At 41.6% G+C, this 23,812-nt stretch overlaps 1 protein-coding gene across 2 annotated transcripts in view; it reads left to right on the top strand.

Moving 5' to 3' along the window:
• The first annotated feature begins 384 nt into the window (after nt 1-384).
• The window catches only part of PPP3CA (protein phosphatase 3 catalytic subunit alpha), a 168,840-nt gene continuing 145,412 nt past the window's right edge, over nt 385-23,812 (top strand). The window contains exon 1 of one of the 2 annotated variants that reach the window (XM_030239117.2): nt 385-983. In XM_030239117.2, coding sequence (XP_030094977.1) covers nt 926-983 — 58 coding nt within the window. In that variant the 5' untranslated portion in view covers nt 385-925. Of the gene's footprint in view, nt 984-1,720; nt 1,862-23,812 lie in introns of those variants that run through there. The other variant, XM_050974208.1, reaches the window with a different exon arrangement.

Below are 23,812 nucleotides of genomic sequence, written 5' to 3'. Positions count from 1 at the left end.
GGACACGCAGGCGCGGCCAACCGGGCGCGGTTCCCGGCGCGCAGCCGCCACCCCCGCGAGCGGCAGGTAGTAGGCTCCTTCCCGCGGCCACACGCAGGCCGGGCCGTGCCGGTCCGTACCGGGCCGTGCTGTGCCGTGCCGGGCCGTGCGGTGCGGTGCCGTGCGGACGCTCGGCGGGGGATGCGCGGTCCCGGCGGGCGGGCGCACCTGGGCGGCGCGGCGCGCGCGGGGTGGGGCGGGGCCCTGGCAGTGAGTGGCAGCGCGGCGCGGGCCAATGGCGGCGCCCGGGAGCGGGAGCCGGGCGGGCGGGGCCGGGCGGCGCGCGGGGGCTGCGCGGCGGAGCGTGTGCAGCGGCGCGCGGGGCCGCGGCCGGTGTCGGTGCGAGGCGGGGAGAGACCCTGCGGGGGGCGGCGGGGAAGACACGGATCCGGATCCCGATCCCGTGCGGCGGCGGCGGCCGTGGTGGTGGTGGTGGTGGCGGCGGCGGCGGGAGGAGCCGGAGCGGCGCGCCGTGGAGGAAGGAAGCGCAGGGCTGGCCGCTGCGTGTGCAACCTGGCTGTTCCTGCTGCCCGCGTCCACTCGCGGCTTTTCCTGCCGGCGCTGCCTGACAGCCGCCCGCCGCGGGTGTTGTCGCCGGGGTCTTTGGCGGGGGGGGGAAGAGCGAGCCGTCCTGCACAGCCCGGAGGCGTGATTGAAAGCGAGCAATAATTAACTGGAGGAGGAAGAGGAGGACGGGGGTGGAGGAAAACGAAGGAGGAAGGCACCGCGCGGCAGAGCCCAGCCGAGCCAGCGAGCGGCGGCGGGACGCGGCAACTTCGGCCGCAGCGGAGGAGCCGGAGCCGTGACCGCAGCGGCCGCCGCCGCCTCAGCCCGCGCCTGCCCTGCTCGAGGGGGGAGAGCCTCGCTGCCTCCCCGGCCGCCGGACATGTCGGAGCATAAGGCCGTTGATCCCAAGTTATCGACGACGGACAGGGTGGTGAAAGGTGGGTGCTGCGCCCCCGCCGCCCTTTCGGCCGGGTCCTCCCGCCGGGCCCCCTGCAGGGGTCGCGTCCGTCCCCCTTTCCCCGCCAGCCCCGGGCAGGTACCGCGGGGCTGCCGGCGGCGCGGCAGCTGGGAGGGGTGGGCTCGGCCCGGGGGCTTGCGCCGGGCCCCAGTGGAGGGTTTGCGGCTTCCCTCTCCTGCCTGCCCGGCGCTACATTGCAGCATTTCCCCCCCTTCCTCCCCCCGCCGCCTCCCCCCCTCCGCCTTGAAGGCGCTGCACAGGGCTGGCGTGAGAGAGAGGGGGAGCCCCAGCTTCCTCCCCCGCCCCGGTGCCTGGGGGAGAGGAGGGCAGGGCTCGGCTCCCTCCCCCAGCCCGCCCGCTCCTCTGGGCATCCCCCATTCCTCCTTCTCCACCGGACCGCGCTCCCCGGAGCCCCCCACCCTTCCCCCTCCCCGCAGGCTGCGCTGCCGCCGCTTGTCACTGCCGTTCTGCTCCCCGCATGCAGCAAGGATGCCTGGAAGCCTCCCCGCGCCAGCAGTCGGGGCTGCGCTCCCACACCGAGCGCCGCTGCTGGGGACCGGTTGCGCCGCTCGGCTCCCCCGTGCCCCGCTCCCGCAGGGCCGCCCCCGCGGCACCCGCGGCGGGGATGCCGGGCGAGGGGGAGCGGGCCGCGGGCGTTGTGGGAGGCGGCGAAGGCTGTTTCCTCCTCCTCCGCCTTCTCCTCCTCCTTCTCCTCCTCTTCTCTCCTCTCCTCCTCCTCCATCGCCGTTTCTTGCTGACGGCCCGGCCTGCTAGGATGTGAAGTTATCCGGCGGGCGTACCGTGTCCGTGCTCCCGCGTGTGCGTGCAGATTGCCGTGAGGGTGCTCGGCACAAACACGTATGGGCTCCATGATCTTTTCTCTTTTTCGCGTGTGCTGCCAGCCTCGGCCGTGTAAACAAATGAGAGTTTGGGTTGACGACACGTTGTGCCCCGCAGTACAGACCAAGGTTTTATTTACTGGGTTGATGCTGATGTAAAATGCACATGTGCGTTTCTCGGTGTGTAGGAAGTGCACGTGTATTTAGTGGTCTGGGGTTTTTGTTTGTTTGTTTTTTGTTTGTTTCTTTCCTTCCGCACTGGGCACACAGCCAAGTGTTCCCAGCTCTAGTGTATTTCACTCAGGTTATAACGCGTATGCTACGGTGGACAGCACACATCCTAGGTGCAGCTTGCATGTGTCCAGATCCTGGGAAGCTGGAAATGGCCTTGAAATACGTACACTTCTGTATTTACATGAGTGTATGCCAGAATGAAAGACTCAGTGTAAATATTATTTGGGAAGATGTGTTATTTGTGGTTTTGTGTTTATATTTATCTTGCCCATCTTATGCCTTTTCCCCTCTTACTTCATTTTATGCCCCTCCAAAGGAAAGTGTAGGTATAGATATTGTAAGAAACATAATTGCAAGAACTTTAAGAAAATCACTAGTAAATTCACATTTAACTTGTAATATTGGGAATGTTTACAATTTAAGTTTCGGTCTGTTATATCACCCTAAGGGTAGGCTTTAAAGCCTGCGTTTAGCTGATACTTGTCTCATGTAGAAACAACAAATGGCTATCCTGTTAGGAGATTATGGGGTATCTTTTTTTTTTTTTTTTTTTTTAATTTCCTTAACCTGCGTGGTCCTAGTACATGACCAAACGTCCTGATCTTTGCTGTGGTCAGCTTCCTTTGGTTTAAGACAATGTTTGTAATGAATAGGAATTATTTCAGTATTTACAAAACCTTTAGTGCTTTCAGCTCATCTAAATGTGTTTTGTCAGCAATTGCTCTTTATATTTTTCCCACGTCTAAATGTCTCAAACATCTAAAACGACTATTTCTAAGAAAACTTAGCAGTGTGTTTAGTTAAATACTTTTATAATGCAGCTCAGAGATAAATCAGCTTGGTTAAACTGAGTTCAAGTCTTGAACAAAAACAGCATAGATGCTGCTTGGGTGTCCATTGCCCCTGCTGTTTGTCTTGTAATGTCAGTGTTTCAGTGTAGAAGTGAAGATCTGCTTAACTGGTTCAGGCCTCTATTAAATATTGAAATCCTTTTAAGGTCTTAAAATAGCATCTAAAGAGTGTAGTACACAGCCAAGTGATTGTTCATGGGATTAATCTTTGCTGCATCATAGGCACTTCACACAGCCTTCATATGGACATTAAGGAAATCAAGAAACTGGTGGTAATAAAGAAAAGATCACTTGGTTGTTTCTGTCATATAGGACGTGATTTGTATCATCTTGAGATGAACAACTGAAATGGGCTTGCAATGTTAAATTAATGCAGAATAATTAAATTAAAAGTTACATTGTGAGTACCTATATAAGTAGTTGAAGTCTTGTTATTTTAGAGAGAAAAAACGGATATTCTAACACTGGTAAGGTGTAACCTGAGAAAGCAAGTTAGTTAAGTTCTTCTAAGTTAGAATATCATATATAAATCTTCTTTAAAGGAAATGCCTTTAACATGCATGTAGTCTCTGGATTAAATTTTCCATTTGCTTGCCTGTGTGGGATTTTTTTGGTTTGATTTTGTTATGTTTTGTTGATTTTTTTTTTTTTTTTTTTAAGTCCTGTTGATTGCTGGTGTGTGAGAGGAGATGTTTCCTACTAACAGTGACTCTGAGCTGGCTGGTGAAAAATCCTGGCTTGGCACTGTTACGTAACAGTGGGACGGGCTTGGGGGGATTACAGTTCCAGCAGCTTTGTGCAAATTGCTTGTGGCTGAGAGCTGCTTCTTCAGGGGGTTGCTGAGGGTTTGATTTTGTTTTTTGCTTCTAGTGCTTAAAAAGCTCGAATATAGGGAGAAGTGGAGTATTTCCATAGGCGAGGATTTAATCTCATACTTATTTTTCTTTGCTTTTTGAATTGTCTGAGCTGTACTTGAACTGATTTGACTCAAAAATAAAACATGCTTTTGGGATGAGGGGAGAAAGGCTTGGGAGTCCCTAATGTTTTTAACATCTTGGCCTTCTGGCTTTGTTATGCATATCTTACGCTGTCATATGATGAGGAGTGTAAAGATGAAATTCAGGTTTGTGTGTAATGGTAAGTTTCCAGAAGCAAATTAACTGCAGTTAAAATTGACAAAACTGTTTTGTTGAGCTAAAAAAAACCGTATAATTAATCCAGAGAACCCAGCTATGGTTTGAGGGGTACTTTCATTTTACTCTGCTGCTCTCCTGAAGATGCTGTGTATGTTGTGATGCAAATTACACAGTTCATCTTTAGTCTGGATTTTGCCATGCTGTAGAGGAGCAACACTTTGGTCTGTTGACTGCAAATACAATAAACTGTATATTCAGGTGCATTCAGAAGTTCCTGGGATCAAGGCTCAGGAACAACATACCGTTGCAGGGGGTGCTGACTTGTTGTGCTTATTATTAATTGAAATTCCTTGCCTTTTTGTTAGTGGTACGGTGCAGCTTTCACTTGAACAGAGCTGTGTCAAAAGTTACTGTCTTTCTTCAGGACTGAGGAAGCTATTCCTTATCCATGCTGCTTCTAACTCCTGAGACTTGCCAGCCAGAGTGTGGGCTTGGTTGTTTTTGTGAAGGTAGTAATACCTGTCCAGGAAAAATTGGACTGAGGATAGTAGCTCATTTCACATGGCTCAGCTGCCTGATGTCAACACTACTGACATTAGCAAGATTTGAACCCCACCCATGGGGAAGGAAAAGCCATGTATCATGTTGCTTGACCTCCTCAATGTGTTTGGTGTTGCGCTAGTGCCTCTGAGGAATACTGCCCTAAAGCAGAGTGAGTAATCCTGAGTAAAAACTTTGAAAGTCAGCTGGAGTAGTCGAACAAAAAAAAAGGTGAAGTCAGTATTTCTTGGAAATCTTGCAGTTCGTTAGGTTCACTAATTGTTTAGATTTTTTTCTGGGCAGGTCAGATGGTTGTACGCTTTTGTGTGGGTTTTTTTGTTTGGTGGTTTTTTATTGGAAGTGGAGTTTTAATGAAGTAATTTTGTCTCAGCTGTTTAGAAGGGCTGTAGCCACAGCCTGTGAATCCTTGGTGTTGTCCTTTCCTCTTGTGCGTTGCATGGGGAGGTGTATGTGGTTATATTAGCAATTGACAACACACAATAAAACCAGACACTGCTGTCTCTGAATTTCAAACTGTGTCATTGTTAACACTCTCCTAAAGTGCAGGCTGACAGTTGTTTGTAATATAATATGAACACCAGCTCAGGATCGATATCTCACCATCGGTGTTAATTTCAGATTTGTGAGAGGTAAAATTGCTGTCAATGGAAACTCTAAACTTCATTGGTAATTTCCATTAGTCCAGGGACACTTGTGTGTATTCACCAAAGGCTTGTGCTTCAGGCTGGAATCCAGCACTGGTGAATTGCAGAAGCTTGCTTCTGTCTCCCTGTGAATTGAGTTCAATTTTTCCAGCATAGATGTGTCCTGCAAGTGCTTCAGTGGTTTTTGAGCGATTGTGTTGACCTGAATGTCTGTAATGTTAGTGGATTTGGTATATATTTTGGTGTAAATTTGAGTATTGCTTGTTTATGGCAAGGACCATGATTACTTAAATAGTTCCAACTGATACGGTAAAGGATGATATGCCTTGCTTTTGAGGATGCTGAAGATCGTGTCTGATTCTCATGAAGAAGGAATTGCTTTGTAGCTGTTCAGGTTGGCATAAGAAAGCTGACTTTACTTTTAATGAATTTATTGTTTTAGTACTTGGGAATATACTGCCTCTCCTTAGGAAGACTGTATCAGGGTTCAAGGTGTACTATTAACTAGAGAATCCACCCACAGCTATGCCATAAAGGTGGCTCTGGAACAGCTGGGACTGATTCTCCTCCTGTCCACTATTACCTTCATTTGAAGGAGCAGGTGTACATCCACCTCAGTTTTAGTAACTCCATAGTTGCAAATCTCCTGGTACCTTTATGAAACAAGTTGTGTGAGAGGCACCTAGGAGCAAAAAACAGTTGAATATACTTGGAGAGATATAATGGTTGTTTAGGAAAGAAAACAGGTCGTGGTTTTTTATGTATGTAACTGATTTGTTCTTACCTCATGTCAAAACTAAGTTTATACTTGTAAGACCAATAGGTTTTATCAACTGGATGACACTTAGGTGTTGCAGTCTTTGTATGTTTGACATTGTGCAGACCTATGTGTGTGTGTGCTATGTGTGTAACGCTAGTGAGGGATTATGAGTGTGGTGCTGAGAAACTGAAACAAAACCAAAGTACAGTCTTTGATGACTATGTGTAATAAAGCTGGTGATTTGTTTTGATTTATGAAGTCACTGAGCCTCTTAGTCATTAAGATCATTTTGTAAATAAGCCCTTTGGTGAAACAAGTCTTTTGCTGTATAGGCATAGGGGAGAATTGTGCACTTGCTGAAGGGTGCCTTTCTTACAGAGTTACTCCTGCACTGCATAGGTGGGAGGCTTTTCTCATGCTCTGTATGATGAGAGTGACTTGCTGAGTGTGCTGAGTCGTAGGACTGATATGAAGTGAGGCACAAAATTGCCTTGTTTGTGTGTTAAAAACCTTTTGTATGCTTCTGAATTCCACATTGGCTGAAGCTGCCTTCTGCTGCCTGCTCTTTTTGACTGAGCCTCGGTAGGGAGCTGGTGCTTTTAATACTACTGTTTGTAATCTTGAAAGAGGAGTACCTACTGGATGATATCACCATTTAACTTAATTGGAAAATATGAGCCAGTTGAGGTCATTTTCTATAGGGGGATGTAGAAGAGAACAGTTGTTTTCTCTCTGTTATCCATACCCAAATTGAATGGTATTTACTTCCATCACATGTATCCCATTTAGAGATGATAGTTGTTGAGTGGATATGCTTGCATTTCAGTGCAGGTTGTGGCAGGAAGATCACATGCAAAATATATTTACCTTGTTTATATAACTTGAGATTTTAAATTATCTTTTTTGTAATTCTAGGCTTCTAGAACTCAGCACAGTGTTTTCTGTCTGGTATTTCTAAAGGGATTTTCTATCAAAAGTAATTTTGGGTAATGTCAATAAATAAGTACCTGTAGCCTGGATACTGCCAACTCTTCTTCCCTGTTTTTTTTTTTTTTTCAGTTTCTTATGTTTTGCTGAGTGGCTCCTACTTACAGTACAAAAGCAGGACTATAAGTTAAATTTGGTACTCCATTTAAGTGTGAATATTAACTTATTTTAGGCTTCTAAGTGATGTTGAAGTAGTTTATAGTGGGGATTAGTTTCTTCTTCATAGCTTCAAGGAATGTGGAAAAAAGTACTTCCTTAAAAGTATTTTAAGATGGGGAGATACTGCTTAACACTTACTGTAAGCCTGCCATAAAAGAAGCCACAAGTTTCTGAAGTAAAAGCCACTTCAAATCACCTTCATGAAAAGGTACCTTCTTATATTCTTTTGTATGTGGTTTCATGAATCAAATATAGGCTGTGATTTCACAATCGTTCTTCAGCTGAACACTCAAATAATTTCCTTTTCTGATAATCAGTCATTTACCTTGACTTCCCCCATAAAAGATCATTTTATGTCTACTCAGTAATGGTGGAAAGTATCACCCCAGTTTTGAAAACCATTATAGTGCATGTGCAGCCTAAGTGTGCACGTTCATCTAAGTGTGTGGCTCACATAGTGGTCTGCCACTTGGGTTGTAGATTGAGGTGTGTAATTGCTGGAGGTGCTACTCCAGGTACATACTTAATAGTTTCCCATAACTGCTGCATGAAGGAAGAGACCAGAGATCATAAGTAGAAAACTGGGAAGACAATAATTGCTATTATGATGGTAAATCATTCTTTTAAAGGTAAAAATCTGAACTAATTCCCACCCTATTTACTCTTCCCCCAGAAAGCTGCCACTGTTGCAATAACACCTCCAGAGTTAGTACCTCCTTGACAGTCATCTATGTGTGTTTTAATCTCTATTTATAAGAGAGCTTAGGCATCATAATGTTGATACATTCATTAGGACTGCTGTATGAGGAGAACATGATTGTCTTATTTAAGATTGATTTAGGATGCCAGCATCATCTCCAGCTAATTGTCACCTAACACCATTGGTGTTTGGAGCTGGAGAGGAAAAGAAGCAGAGTGGAAAGACATCACACATTTAAAAACGTTGATTTTAATTAGAAGTTAGTTCTTGTGTGTCTTGGGGTGCTTGTGTCTAAGGCGTAGATAGCATCCTTTAGGGTGTATTTAACCAGTTTTCAAAAACATTTAATTTGAAAACTGACTATCAATCAAACTTCTTTCTACTTGTAATTAAAAGCTGTGCTGAACTTCTGTTGCAGCTCCTTTTACTTGTCAGCAAGTTGGGTTTTTAATGCTTTCCCCCTCTCATGTTTCAAAATGCCCTTTTCCTGTCTATTCCTGTCCTGCATTTCTAAAAACTCTTCTTTCCTCATTGCTCTTATGCTTATTTGATTATTGTTAAATAGGATGAGCAGCCTAAGTGCTGCTTGGTAGATTTGAGTGATTTGGGTGCATGTATTGAATGGAAGAGGTTCATGGAACACTGTCGTTCCTTTTGGTGCATCTGTAGGTGCCTGGGGAAGCCTGTGAGAACAGGGGAAGTATATTCTACCTCTTCTCAGACTTCTGTTGTAACTCTGCAGCCAGCTGCTGACTGTAGCTTTCTTTTCAGTGAATAGCTCCACTGTCAGTGTGCTGCTCAAGCTCTACCCAGCTTGTCACAGAAGGATGTCTCTATTCTGCAGCTCAGCTGCTGCTTGCAGGTTTCTTGCAATCTATGTTGAACACTCATAGTGTGACTGTTAGTTTCAACTTGTGTGGTTTGCAAAGCCAGCATGAACAGAGTGTTCTCAGTTAACTTGGAAGAGAGGTGGTATGGGTCCTCCTGCTCTGGTGCTTTTATAATCAGACATGGAAGTTAGTTAGCAATGAAGGGTAAGACTTGGTGAAGTTAGTAATACTTGAGAAGAATCCTGAGGTTCACCACAGATGAGTAAATTATAAAACCCCCACCTTAAACTTTAGGATTAGAAGGTGCAGAACCTAATCTGTATGGAGACTGTAGGAAACATTTGTGGAAAAGAAAGGGAAAAACCATGCTAAAAAGGGTTGTATAAAATCTATGAGAAAAGCAGCAGCAATTTTTTCATCTGTGAGAAAGGCATATGTGGGTTAATAAAATCAAGCTTTCAAAATAAAAAGTGCTGTAATGTGATGGAACGTGTACTGATGGAGACAGATATTGGTATTACAGTATTCCATCCCATATTCTTTTTCTCCATCCCGTAGTTTAAAAGCATTCAGCTTAGGCATTTTATTGCATCAGATTGCTGTTGGCCAAAATACTTTGAATTATCTTGACTTTTGCACAATACAGAGCTGAATGAAAAAAACCCCCAAAATTGCTATGGAGCAAATTCTGCTACAATGTTTGTCTAATATTTCCTAATTGTGCAGACTTGATCTTTTTGTACAATGTTGCTATAAGAAAGGAAGTGCACTTTGAACTTCTGATTGAAATGGTGAAAATAACATGTGTTAATAATGGCTTATGCAGATGTGATGCTGCAGAGAGTCTTATAACAGTCACTCTGGGCATTGTTCAATAGGCTTAATTACTAGAATTCAGACTATCCAAAACTAGAGTTTTGGCCTCATGCAGTGTGTGATTAGATTATTTTTTTTTTTAATTTAGACTTTTGTCTTTGAAGGTAGGGTTTACACTTCTACTTTTTAATTATTTTTTTTTAATTTGCTGTTAGTGACAGATATGTAACAGATAGGTGTGGCTGCATAAAGTTTCAAGGTTGTTTGTGTTTTGAAGTAACCATCATTTGGAAAGAAATTCTTTGCAATCTAGATAGATGTCCCAAAGTGAGGAAGAGAGGCTCAGCTTCTAACTTATCTGTTGCTAAGTTTGGCTATAAGTACATGTTTAGCAATTATTTCTTCCTTTGGATCAGGAAGTTTCATTGTCATAGGATTTTTGTTGCAGCAGTGTTTGTTACTTGTTACAGAGTCCCCAGCCGCTGCCACAAGAATGGGTCAAAGCAGTGTATGTCTAGGTCATCATCTTTCCAAAGTATTTGGAATTTCTCTGCCAATGTTTTTGTCTTAAAGTCGAGAAAGTGGTAAAATTACTTTTAATTTTCTTCATGAATTATTGATTTTCTTGGTAACTATAGTGAAGATAAAAAGCACTGCAGGATTATGATTTCTTTCTCATCTGTAGCTCTATATGGATGGTTTTGGAGGGCACATTGCTAGAGAGGAACCTATATTCTCTTATTTTCTTGAGAAATTAATGAAATTACTAGAAGTAGTATGTTTCAAGTTCTGTGGAGATTTTTTGTGGGAACACATGCTTTCCTCTAGCTTTTTCTCCATATGTCAAGGAGTAATGCTCCATTGGAGAGAGCTGTGTCTGAAAATTCTTTCTGCATCTTTATATGTGTGTGTATATATATATATATATATATATATATATGAATTTTTCTATTTTAACCTTTTCTCTTTGCATTTGTGTACTTAAATCTTTATGAAAAGGTCTGATTTCGTTCATGTATAGTTCAGTTAACAAAGCAATTAAAAGCTTCTAGATGGTGATGCCTACCCTGTTCTTGACTCCAGAGAAAAGATGTTTCATCATCATCTTTGAACGTGAGACTTCTTTTAGTCAGCACACCTCTTTTCGAAAAAACAAAAAACAAACAAAAAAACCCCCCACTAAACAAAACAAACAAACAAAAAAACCCCCAAAAACAAACAAAAAAAAAAACCCACCCCAAAAAACAACACAAAACCCCCCCAACCAAACACAAATCAAACCAGGATGTATTAGTTGAATTATCTTTTTATTAGTGGAAAAGACAATTTTGATAATTTAATACCTGTTATTTACCATGATTTTGTAAGTAATTTAACATAATTGACAATTTGAATAAAGAACCATTCATACAAAATCCCTTCCTGCCCCCCAAAACACTTAAAACCAACCCATGAACAGAAATTAAAAAATGAAATCAAACAGGATTTAAATGATTTCTTAGTCTTTTTTCCATGATGCTTGCCAAGTTTCAGTTTGATGTAGATTACAATGGTCATACTGTGTTACAATCTTTAAAAAAGTGCAACTGGTCATTAGCTGCAATGACATGAACAGCTGTAGTATTTTATGACAACAGCTGGGAACAATCTAGTTCTCTTCAATAACTTTCTTTTGTTGTTTCTTTCATGCCATTTTAAAAATGAGAATGTAAGATTACTGTATTTGTTCTCTATTTTACACCAGGGATTTCTTCATAGGCAGTGGTGGCAATTACGTATCAAAATACGGCATTGCTGTTTGTGACTTGGAACATTTCCCTCTGCAGGACCTGTTTCATAACCCGCTGAAATCTGTGGGAGTTGGAGTCTTTCATTAACTTGGGTAAACTGTGAATCAAGTTGTCATCCTAGGATTTCTTATTTTGGCCTTCCTTTTTCAGTGCATGGTTTCTCTTTGGTTTAAACTACTTTGTTCTATTTGATCTTTTACAGCATTAGCACTTACTTAAAGAGTGAGCTAAGTGCCTTTCTACTTTGCAATGCTCATTTACCAAGTGAGGATGAACTTGTCTGTTTGTAGGTGGCTGGTTTGCCAAGAAAGTTTGCATCACTGTTACTCTCTCTTTAGAAGTGTAGTCTAAAATATTTTCTGTGTACGTGCATATGGTTGTTCTTTATTGTTGGAAAAACAAGCAGAAGACTATGCATATATGTTCTTTCTGTGTCCCTTTACAAAGAAGTTTTCTTTAGTTATGAACACATTTGGGTCACCTTAAATAAAATCTGTTTAACTTATTTTTCAGCTCTAAGAGTGTAACTCTTAAAATCACACGGGTAGTACCAAAGATGTACATAGCCGACAGGTAGGGGAGTGTTATTTACTTCCCTGAGAAACCTGCTGTTGTGTGCCACACAAGTGGTGGTGTCTGTGATTACTAGAGAGGAGCCTAATGGCATAACATTGGGACCACAGATGGAGAGTTTGGGAGGAAGAAATGAAGAGCACAGTGGGCAAGGGGGTGTGTGTTCAGTGCAGTGAAGTGTTACTAAGGGAATTTGTAACTAAGGTAGTTTAGAAATCCAGAGAGAGCTGTTGTGGTACTGCATTGCCTCATGAGCTCTCTTGGCTCAGGTGAGTATCCTGGAGGTGCCTGTGGAGCAGGGCAGGAAGCTGAGTGGTAGCTTCTGGGGAGCTTGACTCTCAACAAGCAGAGAACTGGCAAAGGCAGTTGGTGAAGTTTTTAGTTAGTCATATACTCTGTGTGTATACCCCTAAGGTTGGTTTAGATTATCAGAGAATGAACTTGCTGCATATTTAAAAAAAAAGTTCACTGAGATAAAGTGCTTATAGTTTTTGTTAAGGATAACAACTTTTAATCTGTAGTTATGTTATCAGTAAGAAGGATGGGAAAATGACTTTGGGGGGCTGTGTTTGGAGCATCCTGAGATAACGTTACTTTTGATAGTTGGAGGAAAGAAGTGAACTCAAAAAAAATCCCATACTTGTACTACAAAAGGGGAAGAACCTGCACTCATTTCAGTTGAGAGATCAGTTTTAGCTTCTGGCCTGTTGACTACCTCATCAGGTATGGTTTGATTTGGTTTTTTGGTTTTTTTCCCCCCCTGCTTTATCACTTAATCTTCTGCTTTCCACTTCACTGGAGAAGTAGTGTATCCTTAATTTTTATGAATTACGTGTCAAAGTACCTTTCTCAGTCACTCTCAATGAAAAAGCACAAGCTCTGACAGCTTCACAGAAGCCCAGAATAGTTAAGGCTGGGAGGGACCTCTGGAGATATCTGGGCCAGTCCCAGCTCTCTCAGCCTTTCATCACAGGAGAGATGCCTTGGTCCCATAAGTCATAGTCTTTGTGGCACTTTGCTGGGCTCTTGGTAGTTGGTCCATATCTCACAATTTGTGGGACACGTGAAAGTACATGGAAGTTAATTTATGCATATAGAGAGCTTGTACATTAGGGAATAGCATACTTTAATCCTTTTAACAAGGTTCTGCTCCTTCCCTGGAGCTCTTACTCTCAGGTGACACTTACCTCACATGTAAATACTGTTTGTTTACCACAGAGAAGATGAGGGATATTGCTGTCATTAACAGAAGTTTTAAATGCCTGTGAATTTTCTGTACACTTAACCTCACATCTTGTATCCTATTGTAACAGGCAATATTTTGCTGTAGGTTATTTGTATAACCATGCCTAATCTCATAAGTACTGCTCATCAGCAAGATATCTTGTTGGTTATAATCCAGTTGTTCTGGCTTCTGAAAGTGTGTTAGACTCTTTGCCTTCACCCCTGCATTTATGGAGACAGAGGTTTTTATGGGTTGTCTAAGAGTTTGCCAAGAGCCTTCAGGGCTGCATAAAGACAATTGTTGCCAGCAGGTTGATAGAGGTGAATCCTCTGCTCAGCACTGGTGAGGCCATACCTGAAGTGCTGGATTCAGTTCTGGTCTTCCCAGTATGAGAAAAACATGGACATACTTGAACAAGTTCAGTGCTGGTGCACAGAGATGGCCCTGGGACTGGGGAAATCTGAGAGAGCTGGGGCCACTGAGTGTGGAGAACACAGGGCTCAGAGGGGCCTTATCTGGCTACATGAAAGCTCCTTGTAGGAAATGGAGAAGGGGCAGCCAAGCACTTTTCAGCAGTGCCCAGTGACAGGGCAAGAGGTAATGGGCACTAATTGGCAGCTCTCACAGTAAGTAACTTTCTGCTTTTCAAGCACTAGCACAGGTTGCTCAGAGGTTGTGGAGTTCCATCCTTGGAGTCATTCAAAAGCCATCTTGATGGGGCCCTGTGCAGCTGGCTCTAGCTGGCCCTGCTTGAGGACAGGTGTTGGTTGGAGCAGCTGACCAACAGAGTTCCCTTTTCAACCTCAACCCTTCTGTGATCACCTTTTACTCAACTCTCTTAAGTGAATAATTAAAACACTTGATCAATTCAGAGACCTTTCAACCGAACGTGAAATAGAAAATTCTCCCTTAATAATGCAAAGTTATGTTTGCAAATGAGCTGTTCTACAGGAAGAATGCTTTGTGGGATTGAGGGTCCACCATGTAAATAATTATCTTGGCATAGCAGCAAGATATGTTGCATTGGGAAGACATATACATATATATTTATGAGTTAATGCATCCATATGTAGCTAGTAGTGTTGATGGCAAAATATTTGCACAGATCACTCTTGAGAATTTTCAAAATGTCCTGAGCATGTGCGGCTCTGGAGTTTGGTGTAGTTTGGAAGTAGGACAGATAGTATGACTCCTGTACTTTGCTTTGGACAACTGTAAGAAAAAGGGAAAGAAAGCTTTTATATAAATCTTCCTTAGTTACTGCCAGTGCTTCTAATTTGACTATCAGAAAGGTCCATTTTCTAATTACTGGAAGGAAGTAGTTATCTTTCACTAGTCCTTGGTTCATCTGATTTTTTCATAGTGGCATGACAATTGAAATTGAGAGGGTTGGCAATTGTCTTTCACTGCTGACACTCTCTGGCATATTTTTTCTTTGCTGCTTTCTCATGTTTATTTGTTTCCTTATGAGGGTGAATTTTGCCCTTTAAACCTGACTAAGTTGCCCTTTGAACTGAATCTTTTGTGTGTCAATCTAAAATCAAACCTGAGATAAGGGAACCTCTTGATGTGGGTAACAGAAAAATGAAAATAAGCACCTGGAAAAGTTCAGAGTATGACAGAATTATGCTGATTGTTTCAGAAAAGTTAGTAGAGCAACCATACTAGAGGTTTTGAGCAAGTTCTGTAGGTGGCATAACCTTCATGGATAAGTAATCTGGATAATGGAGGTAATATTTTGTTTTGGAAGTGTGGCTTCCAGAGTTGCTCAGTTGACTTCATACATTTGAGGAAAAAGATAGGTAGTGTAATTTAAAGCATCAATTGTCTTGTTGTAGTATAAATCATTACATGAATGAAAATCTAGGGCAAACATACATCCCCATGAAAGAAGTTCTGAAATATTCTGTGTTGTAGGAAGCTGGGAAAGCAACAGGCTGAATTTATTACTGGTTCAGTATACAACAACGATCAGAAAGGATGCTGCTTGAAGTCAGGGAAAACTCACAAGAGGAGTTTGAATTACCTTTTGTTTTCTGCTTCAGCAGCTTACACATTTAAGTAATTCAAAGAAAAGAGGAGTATTAACCTTCAGTAGTGAGAACTGCTGAGTATGATAAATGACTCAGAGAGGATAGTTAGTTATTTATTCATGTTTGTGTATCTGCAGTGCTGTAGAAGTGTCTGTCAAAGGTCTAATTTCTCTTCAAAGAAACCACCAGAAAAATGGTCCATATAGGCAATGTGTTTGTACACAGTAGGACTGCAATATCCTACAAACATCTTCCTGAGATCAGCAGGTGCTCCTGAACTGTACTGTAGAACTGGAAATAGAGAAATCCTGGGTGTTTGTGATTGGATTGTAAATAGAAGGCATGGTGCTAGTTAGTTTCTGACCGAGTAGCATCCCCTGCTTGTGTAAGTGTGCCTGTTTCTGGTTCAGTGGCACCGCAGCTGGAGAGGAGTATGTGAACCAGAACCATTCTGTAAGGGAAAGGTGAGTGTTAAAAACTTTTTTCTTGAAACCCCACCAATTTCCTCTGTAGCATTTAACTTCCCATTCAGATAGGGAAGTAGCTGTGGGTAGTTGTGTCACTAGGCAGGTGCTGCAGAGGCAAAAGCATTAATACTTTGTGCTATGTACTGAAAAGATTCTGAAGCTTTAGAAGACTTTTTGTCTGTTTTCAGGCCTGTAAGAGCATTAGGTAACAGGTACTAACTCTAATTCCTGAGTTAACTGAAATGAATGCCTTTTGCTTATTAAAGAAAAAAAAATAGCCAAACCTAAGATATACAAACCCTTCTCCCCAAATCAACAAACATCTTAGAAAAAATATGCATCTGTATGTGCATAATTATTCAAAAAATTATGCATATGTATGCATTTTTCTTCTTTCCCTTTATAAGCAAATTTGGAGTCTCCATTAAAAAAAAAGTATGCTTTCCTGCATTGATGGTCTAACTGCTATAAAGCCTGTGTTAATATGGACTGTTTAATGTCATGCCTTTTTCCTGTACCAAGAAAATGGTGATGACTGGAATGCATGTCATCAACTTCTGTAATCAGGGTACTTGAAATATTTACAATACCGTGATTACAGTAAAGCTTCTTATGTACACATACACACACACTGTAGCTGCCTTATATATTTTGGCCTTTCAAGTTTACATCCTCATTTGTCTGCTAATCTTATGTGGGGTTTGTTTTTTTATCTGAGGTTCTTGGCAAAAATGAATAAAATATGAACTTCTTTATCTGCTATGTGAGGTTCGCCATATGGACACTTACAAAATATCCTAGTGAAATGAACCAGGAGGAAAGAGCAAAGTTTGAAGATTTTCACAGGCCAAAACCAAACACTCTGAAATCTACTGAAACTACCAAATTCTGTTTTAGGGGCTTGTCTGTCAAGAGTCTAAAACCTTTTCCTGGATCCGGTGAATGGAATTGAGCAGCAGGAAATCCTGGAACAGATTTGCTGGAAAGGCCTCTGTTTGGAAGAACAGAAATTCCTGTAGATGTGAGATGCAGAGGAGTTTCAGGACAAGACCCGTTAGTCTGATCTGTTTTGTTTCTGTTGTGTGCAAGGGCTGTGACCATTTGGTGCCGTGCTTGGCTAAAAAAGCCAATTCTTTGTAGACACTACTCCTATCTTGTTTCAGATCCCGATGGTCAGTCCAGTGGGAAATAATAAGGTATCCCAGAATAATTTCAACTGTAGTATTTCTGTCTGATGGGCAAAGTTCATAGAAAGCCTTCTAAAGCTTGACTACAGACTCATTTAATTGAATCCATATTCTAAACTGGGCATACCTGGATTGAGTCCAGGGCATGAAACTGGAGAGGACTGGGTGGCACTAATAGCTGGTGTTCTCCTGTAACTGGATTGCCAGGCATCTGTTGCTGGAGGCATTAGAGAATGTGCCCACTCAGTGGTAGTCAAAGAAACTTCGATTACTCCTTGCTGGGGGTCTTGTAGAATCTTTTATGCTGGTGCCTGGAGGTCTAAAATGAGGCTGTTGTAGTGGTTTTGCTTTCCTGGCATGAGGGCAATAGCCACAGCAAAAGGATATGGATTTTTCCTTTATAGCTAGACTGAAATTGTGGAATAAAGTCCTCCTTTTCCCTGCTGGGATGAAGGGTGATCCTAGATCTTATGCTCTGCACACCTGTGTAAAACATTTATGTTTGACTTTTCCTTTTCTCATGCAGTCTATAGTCTGCTTAAACCTGGATGGTTTCATGTAACTTGTACCAAAAGTGAAGTGCCCTTTTTTTTCCCTTTTTTTTTTTTCTTTTTTTTTTTTTTTTTTGTTTAATTCAGTTCATGTTCTTTGCTAAAGAGGATAATGTAAGAACAAGAAGTAAAAACAAATACTGTTAGAAAATCATGCCCTCATGTGTTGATGTGTGGCTGTGTAGTTTTTTGTCTTCCTTGAGAACTGAGGGTTTCTCTTTCATGCCTGGCTGACTGATGTGCCCTGCCCTGTTGGGCTGTGCAGTCTGTCTTCCCTAACAGGCTGTAACAGGTTTTTTAAATCTCTTTTTGAGAATTTCCGATTTTGCTGGCTTTTTTTTTTTTCTTTTTAGGTGTACAGTCCCCTCCCCTAAAGGTTACCTTTTGTATGCTGATGTACATAAACTACCTCAAGGTTTTCCTAAAGAATAGTGGAAGCAGGCCCACTAGTTCTCCCAGGAGAAAAGTGCAGTGAGGTCAGTGGTATTCCTTTTACTTCCCTTTTGGTTTTTTTCACTCCTGTGCCTTGTAAAACAGCCAGGAAGATTTGTCACAAATCATGTTTCTTTCTTCTTGTGCAGAATATAATCCAATGTTGACTTTTATTTTCCTTACAATAAGTCTTCTGAAATCCCAGCAGCAGAGTCACAAATGCCATTTTATTCTTCTTATTTGGAATCTAGTACCCCAATTTGTTACAGCAATATTGCTCTCAGAATAGTGCCACTTGTTATTACCTGTCTGGTGAAGGCATTGGATTTGGCATGCATATATGTGTGCTCTCCTTGTACAGTTTTGTTTTTTTCTTAACTTAGAGTATATGTATTCCCTGCCACCTCCCCTCAGGTGTAGGAAATAGGATCTCTACAAACTAGTATTCTGGAACAAAAGCAAGGTTTAATCTTCAAATGAATTTTTTCTGTAAAGCCTTGACTCCAAATATAGTCAGTTGTTGTGTTTTCAGTAGCAAATCTCTTCATCTTCTCTGGAGGAGTCACAGCTTCCCTTTTTTGTCTCTTTTTAAACTGCAATTCCTATTACCATTTATTAACTTTACTTGAATTGTTATGGATGGAAAGTAGTGGAGCTACCTGCAGAATAATATTAAAAGTTTACAGTGAGAAAAGTTTAAGAACCTGTTGCTTTTGCAGCACCTTTTGGTTTTGATTCGTCTTCTCTCTGCTATAACTTCACTGAAATGCAGAGTCCCTGGCACTAGGAAGTGTGTGAAAGGCCAAAATGTCTCATTCAGACAGTGACTCAGATGTGCAGTCACTTAACTCTCCAAAGGCTTTGTTGTATCTTAGAACCAAAAGTACACTGCTTTGGTATATCCTCAGACCTGGAGGATGTTCATGGGCACTCAGCCAAGTACAGATTATCCCAACCCTTGAAAACCACTTGGATCCCAGTACAGTTGGCAGTAATTTGTTTTTATATAGTAGTGATTAATTAAGACAAATACTCTCTGAAAAGCTTCTTAAAATTTTAGAAAGAAGAGGTTTTATTTTCTTTAATACATACCTTCCTAAGGCAAAGTGATTATTCTTTAAGATCTGAATCTTCTGTGGTGATTTTTCTCCCCCAAGAAAATATATGTGGAATTAATAGAAGAGCTGTATATAGAGAATAAATTGCTTGCAACTTCTCAGAGAAAGTGTTAAAAATTGAAAGCATCCTAAGTTTACAGCATTAGGGAGAACTACTGAGAAATAATTGTTCATGTTTTTACCTTGATCACATAGCAACAATTAAAATGGTTTTGCATTTCAAGTAGAAGTTGACATTTCTATTCATAAAGGCTTATGACTTGTGCATTTAATGAAAAGAAGGACCAAGATTTGTCCTGTCTGTTTGCAGAACACCTTGTTCTGTGAGTTACAGATGATGGCTTTCAGAGGGAGTGGTGATGGTGTCTGGAGAGGAGACCCTGTGCTCCTTCATCTTTCCTTCCACTTTTATCCCTTGCCTCTTCCTGTTCTCCCCCCACTTTTTTTGTTTTACTGAACTGTGTCAATTTGTGACATGATCCCAAGGACAGTGAAAACAAAGTGCGTTGAAAGGTTGGTGTTCTTTGAGATCTGGTGCCAGAAAGCTTTTGGAAAAATACCCAATTCTAGCAAGTACAGAAAATCAGATTAAACATTATGTGACAGACTACCTCCATTTTGGTCACTGCAAAAGAGGAGCAAATGATTTTCTTATAGCACTTTTCTAGCTGCGGTGCGCTGTCAGGAGAATTATCCTTGTGGGATTATTTGCATACAGAAGTAAAAAAGGTTGTGTAGGTCTAAGTTGGAATTCCTTTTATATATATATATATATATGTCACTTTTAAATTATTATTGCTTTTTTACAAAAAACAATTTTCCATCTAAATTCAATTAGCTGAAAAGAAGCTGAAGGGGATATTTGTGGGTGTTTATGAAACTTTTTCAGTATTTCATACTGGAGCAGTATTCCTAAGCCTCCCTATACTGGACTGGACTGGACATGAGCAGAAATGGACCAGTCTGTTTAATCTTGTCCAATAGAGTACTTGCTTCAGCTGTACAGGACTGTTTTACTTTTAATTCAACTAATGTAAGAGCCAGGGAAGGCTGTCAGGTGGTTGCCCTTCTGCAAGAGGCAGTGGTTTGGCTGCTGAGCGTGCAGAGCAGTTGCTAGGATGGGTGCTTTAGCACAGCCTCCATGGCTTACCTGGATTTTGTGCAAGAAAACCTCTCTGGGGAAGAGTGACAAGCTTATGCTTGAGTTTGTGCCTGAGCCAGCCAACTGAAGTGACAAGTGCAGCCATTTCTCTCTTTCCCCCTCTCCCTTTTAAAATTTTTTTAATTTTAATTTGCTGATGCAGGTTTGCGGTATCACTGAGGAACCAGCGACTCCACACATTGGCTGTGGTTCACTCTGTACCAGCAGCCAGTCCTTTCTAAATGTATCACATAAGCAAAACAGTTTATAGAGGGCTGAGTAAATTCACTTAAAGACTGGTAAATACCGTTTGCCTTATCTCTGTTAACCTAAACAGTTTATGTAAATGGCTGCTGGTAATTGATCTTCACTAAGTTCTATGAAAAGAAAGTATTTAGTCTTAGATTAGTTCAAGAGGGCAAAGGAGTTTACTTGTCTGTGATGGTAATTTCTCAAATAAATCACAAAATCATATATGGGTGGTCTTGAGAAAAGCAAATTAAATGTAGTAGGAATCTTAAATTCAAAGACCAAGTTTTCTCTTTTAGTTTTTCTGTTCTTAAAAGGTTAGTTATTTTTTCCAGAATGATGTAATGTTGGTGTTTTACAGAAGTTATTACCAGTACCTGAAAAACTTGTATGCACTCAGAATGATTAGAAGAGGAATTAGTGTAGTGCTTTTGTAAACATCTGCAAGAGGCTGGAGTTTGATACTTTGTTGTTTTGTAGAAGTGGAGTTGGACTAAAAAGCTTTTTCCTGCTGATATCTCATCTTCTGTTCCGTGGTCAGCTGAAAGATAATTAAGAGGCATAGTATCCTGTCTGTAAGGGAGGTACAACCCTTGAAATTTTCTTGCAAAGCCTAGAAGATTACCTGTTTTCTCAGAGTCTTGCCTAAAGCCAAGTCCAAAATGCTGATTTAGTAACTTAATGATGTATTTTTGGTACTGGTGCCAGGTCTCATTCGTCTTACAGTGTTTTGCTGATTAATATAAAAATTGCAGTTCTTTTTAAACTTTGTCATCCTCTTGCTTTAACTTGGTGATATAAAGTACTTGGAACGTCTCCGACATCTGTTTTCTTTTGATCTGTGAAATGCTTTTTGTTTTATAATTTATAAAAAAAGTATGTGTTAAATTAATTTTACTTCCACCTATCCTTCTGGGGGGGATGGAGGGTGACTGTCCAGGTTTTCCTAACTACTGAATACCAGTAACCTCTGCTTGCCAAGGGTGTCTTGATTGTTGTTCCCTTCCATGTGAAAGCAGGACTTTCTGCTCATGGCCTGGTTCCTTCTGTAGTCTCCCACCTTCCAGACAGAGCAGCTTCAGCATTTCTGGTGCTATTGCCATGATTCCTGTAACATAATACAGGTCAGGAGACTCTCACCTCGTGTTAGGAAGGACCTGTGATCCTCTGCATGGTGTAGGATTAAGAGCCTCTATGCCACTTCAATATGTTTTTCTTTCTGTAGAAGGAGGAAAGAGAGAAGCTGAAGGTCTTCTACCTTTTTGCTTCCCAATGTGAGGCTCATTAGCTAATTGCTAAAACTTAGGATGATTTCATTTGTGATGCAAGGCACAAGTCTAACTGCTTAATCTACTAAATAACTAACTGGAATAACTAACTAAAGCCACTATTAAATATATATTATAAAATGAAAAATCATAAGACCATTTTCTACAGCATTTGATAGCACATCTGAAAATTGTAAAGTACAGGTATGGATGTGCTTGTCCCTTTTTGTTGACTTGTGTATATTTGAGAAACTAAAGTAACTTCTTTAAAAAGGTTTAATTGGGTTGAGCATTTCAGCTTTTTAAATGACTACGTGCAATAATTTATGAACCATTATACTTTCCAAAGATGAAGTTGACATTTCTATTCATAAAGGCTTATGACTTGTGCATTTAATGAAAAGAAGGACCAAGATTTGTCCTGTCTGTTTGCAGAAGTCATGTGCATTTTTTTAAAATCAACAAAGGAGGAAGTAGAATTGCTATATTGTCTTGTAAATAGAATAATCTGTACATTTTGGTTTCATACAGAAATCTTTTCCTATACTGGAAACTCCTGAATGGATGCAGAGCTGCCCTTACCCTGGAACATTTGTCCATGTGTAGGAACATTTCCTCGTAAATCCCATTACCAGTGTTGCAGCAGAACTTTGTTCTAGCTGTGTTCAGAGCATAGGCTCTTGTGACTTTAAAATCTAATCCTTACTGTTTATGAGTGCAACACTGAGAATGAGGCCTCTGTAAATAGATCCAAATCCATATCTGTGTGTGGGAACATGTGAGGTTTTATGGTGGTTTTTTAATCCGATATCTTGAGACAAGCAGCTGCCTCTAACATCACTCAAAAGGCTGCAAAATTGAATTAATCAGACACGCTTCTTTGGCTGATACTTGGAAACTAATAGCAACCCTGTCACTGTCCGTGGTCAGCTGAATTTCACCCAGCTGGAAATCCCAGTGATGTTCTCTGTTCATAGTGGAGAAAGCTGAGCCACTGGCCAGACCTTTGCCTGTTGACTTTCTGCAGTGATTTCCACCTCCCCTGGGGAAGTCTCCTGTTCACTGAGGGGGGAATTATTTGGGCTCTGTGTTTGTAGGAATCGTCTGTAATCCTGGACATACTTAGTAGTTAGAGCATGGAAGATTATAGACCTGGGCTTCCAGGTTGATCTTTTTTGTGTCCATCTTTCTTTCTTGGGACAAAATAATCCAGGCTGAACAGAAGTTACATTTGGCCTGATGATCTGTGTCTCATTAGGATCGTCTTTTTTTTTTTTTTTTAAATACAGAATGTGCATGTCATTGATATGTTGGAAATACACCAAGGGAACTCCAAAGCAGAAGAACCAAAAATGAAACTAGCTAATCACAAAAGACCAATGATGTTTTCTGCTGGGATAATGATGCTGGGGAAACTTCTCATAGTCCCTGCAGATGAGTCAGCAGTGCTCTGCCAGCCAGGAGGGCCACCCATGTGCTGGGGTGCATCAGGTGCAGCATTGCTGGCCAGGCCAGGGAGGGGATTGTCCCACTTTGCTGTGCACTGGGGTGGCCTCACCTCAAGTCCTGGGGGCAGTTTTGGGCACCACAATATACGAAAGACATTAAGGTGTTAGAGAGCATCCATAGGAGGATAAAGAGGCTGGTGAATGTCTGGAGGGGAAACCTTACGAGGAGCAGCTGAGGTCACTTGGTTTTGTTCAGCCTGGAGGAGGCTGAGGGGAGACCTCATTGCTGTCTTGAGCATTCTCACAAGGGAAAGCAGAGAGGCAGGTACTGATCTCTTCACTCTTGTGACCAGTGGCCAAGGAGCCTCTTGCTGGATATTTTGTTGAGGATATTCAGCTACCTGACCTGTTGAACGTTTTGTCTGTCAGCCTTTCAGATTAATGCAGATGCTAACATGCTCTCAGAGGAGTTTTGGATATTATTAGTTGCACATTTGTGAAAACCTTCTCCTTGAAAATTTTTTACTGCGTGTGTTTAACAACTTGGGTGTCAAGTCCTGGCTCTCCCTCAAGCCTGAGGGAGCCTTGGCATGGAAGCATGTAACAAATGAAAAACTTGGCTTGATCTAAAAAATGGGGTTTCATTTCTTTACAGATGGCTATCTTGCTGCTTACTCTGTATAAATGTTATCTCTCACCTTAAAAGTAAAATAAATAAAATCTGAATAATTAATGCAATTAGTGATTGACAAGAAGCAGCAGCACTCTTGGAATTTTTGTGATTGCTGAGATGTCTGCTTGTTGACAGTT

This window comes from Serinus canaria, chromosome 4, assembly GCF_022539315.1.
Source record: "Serinus canaria isolate serCan28SL12 chromosome 4, serCan2020, whole genome shotgun sequence".
Taxonomy (NCBI): domain Eukaryota; kingdom Metazoa; phylum Chordata; class Aves; order Passeriformes; family Fringillidae; genus Serinus; species Serinus canaria.
This window is presented reverse-complemented; position numbering and strand designations above follow the sequence as displayed.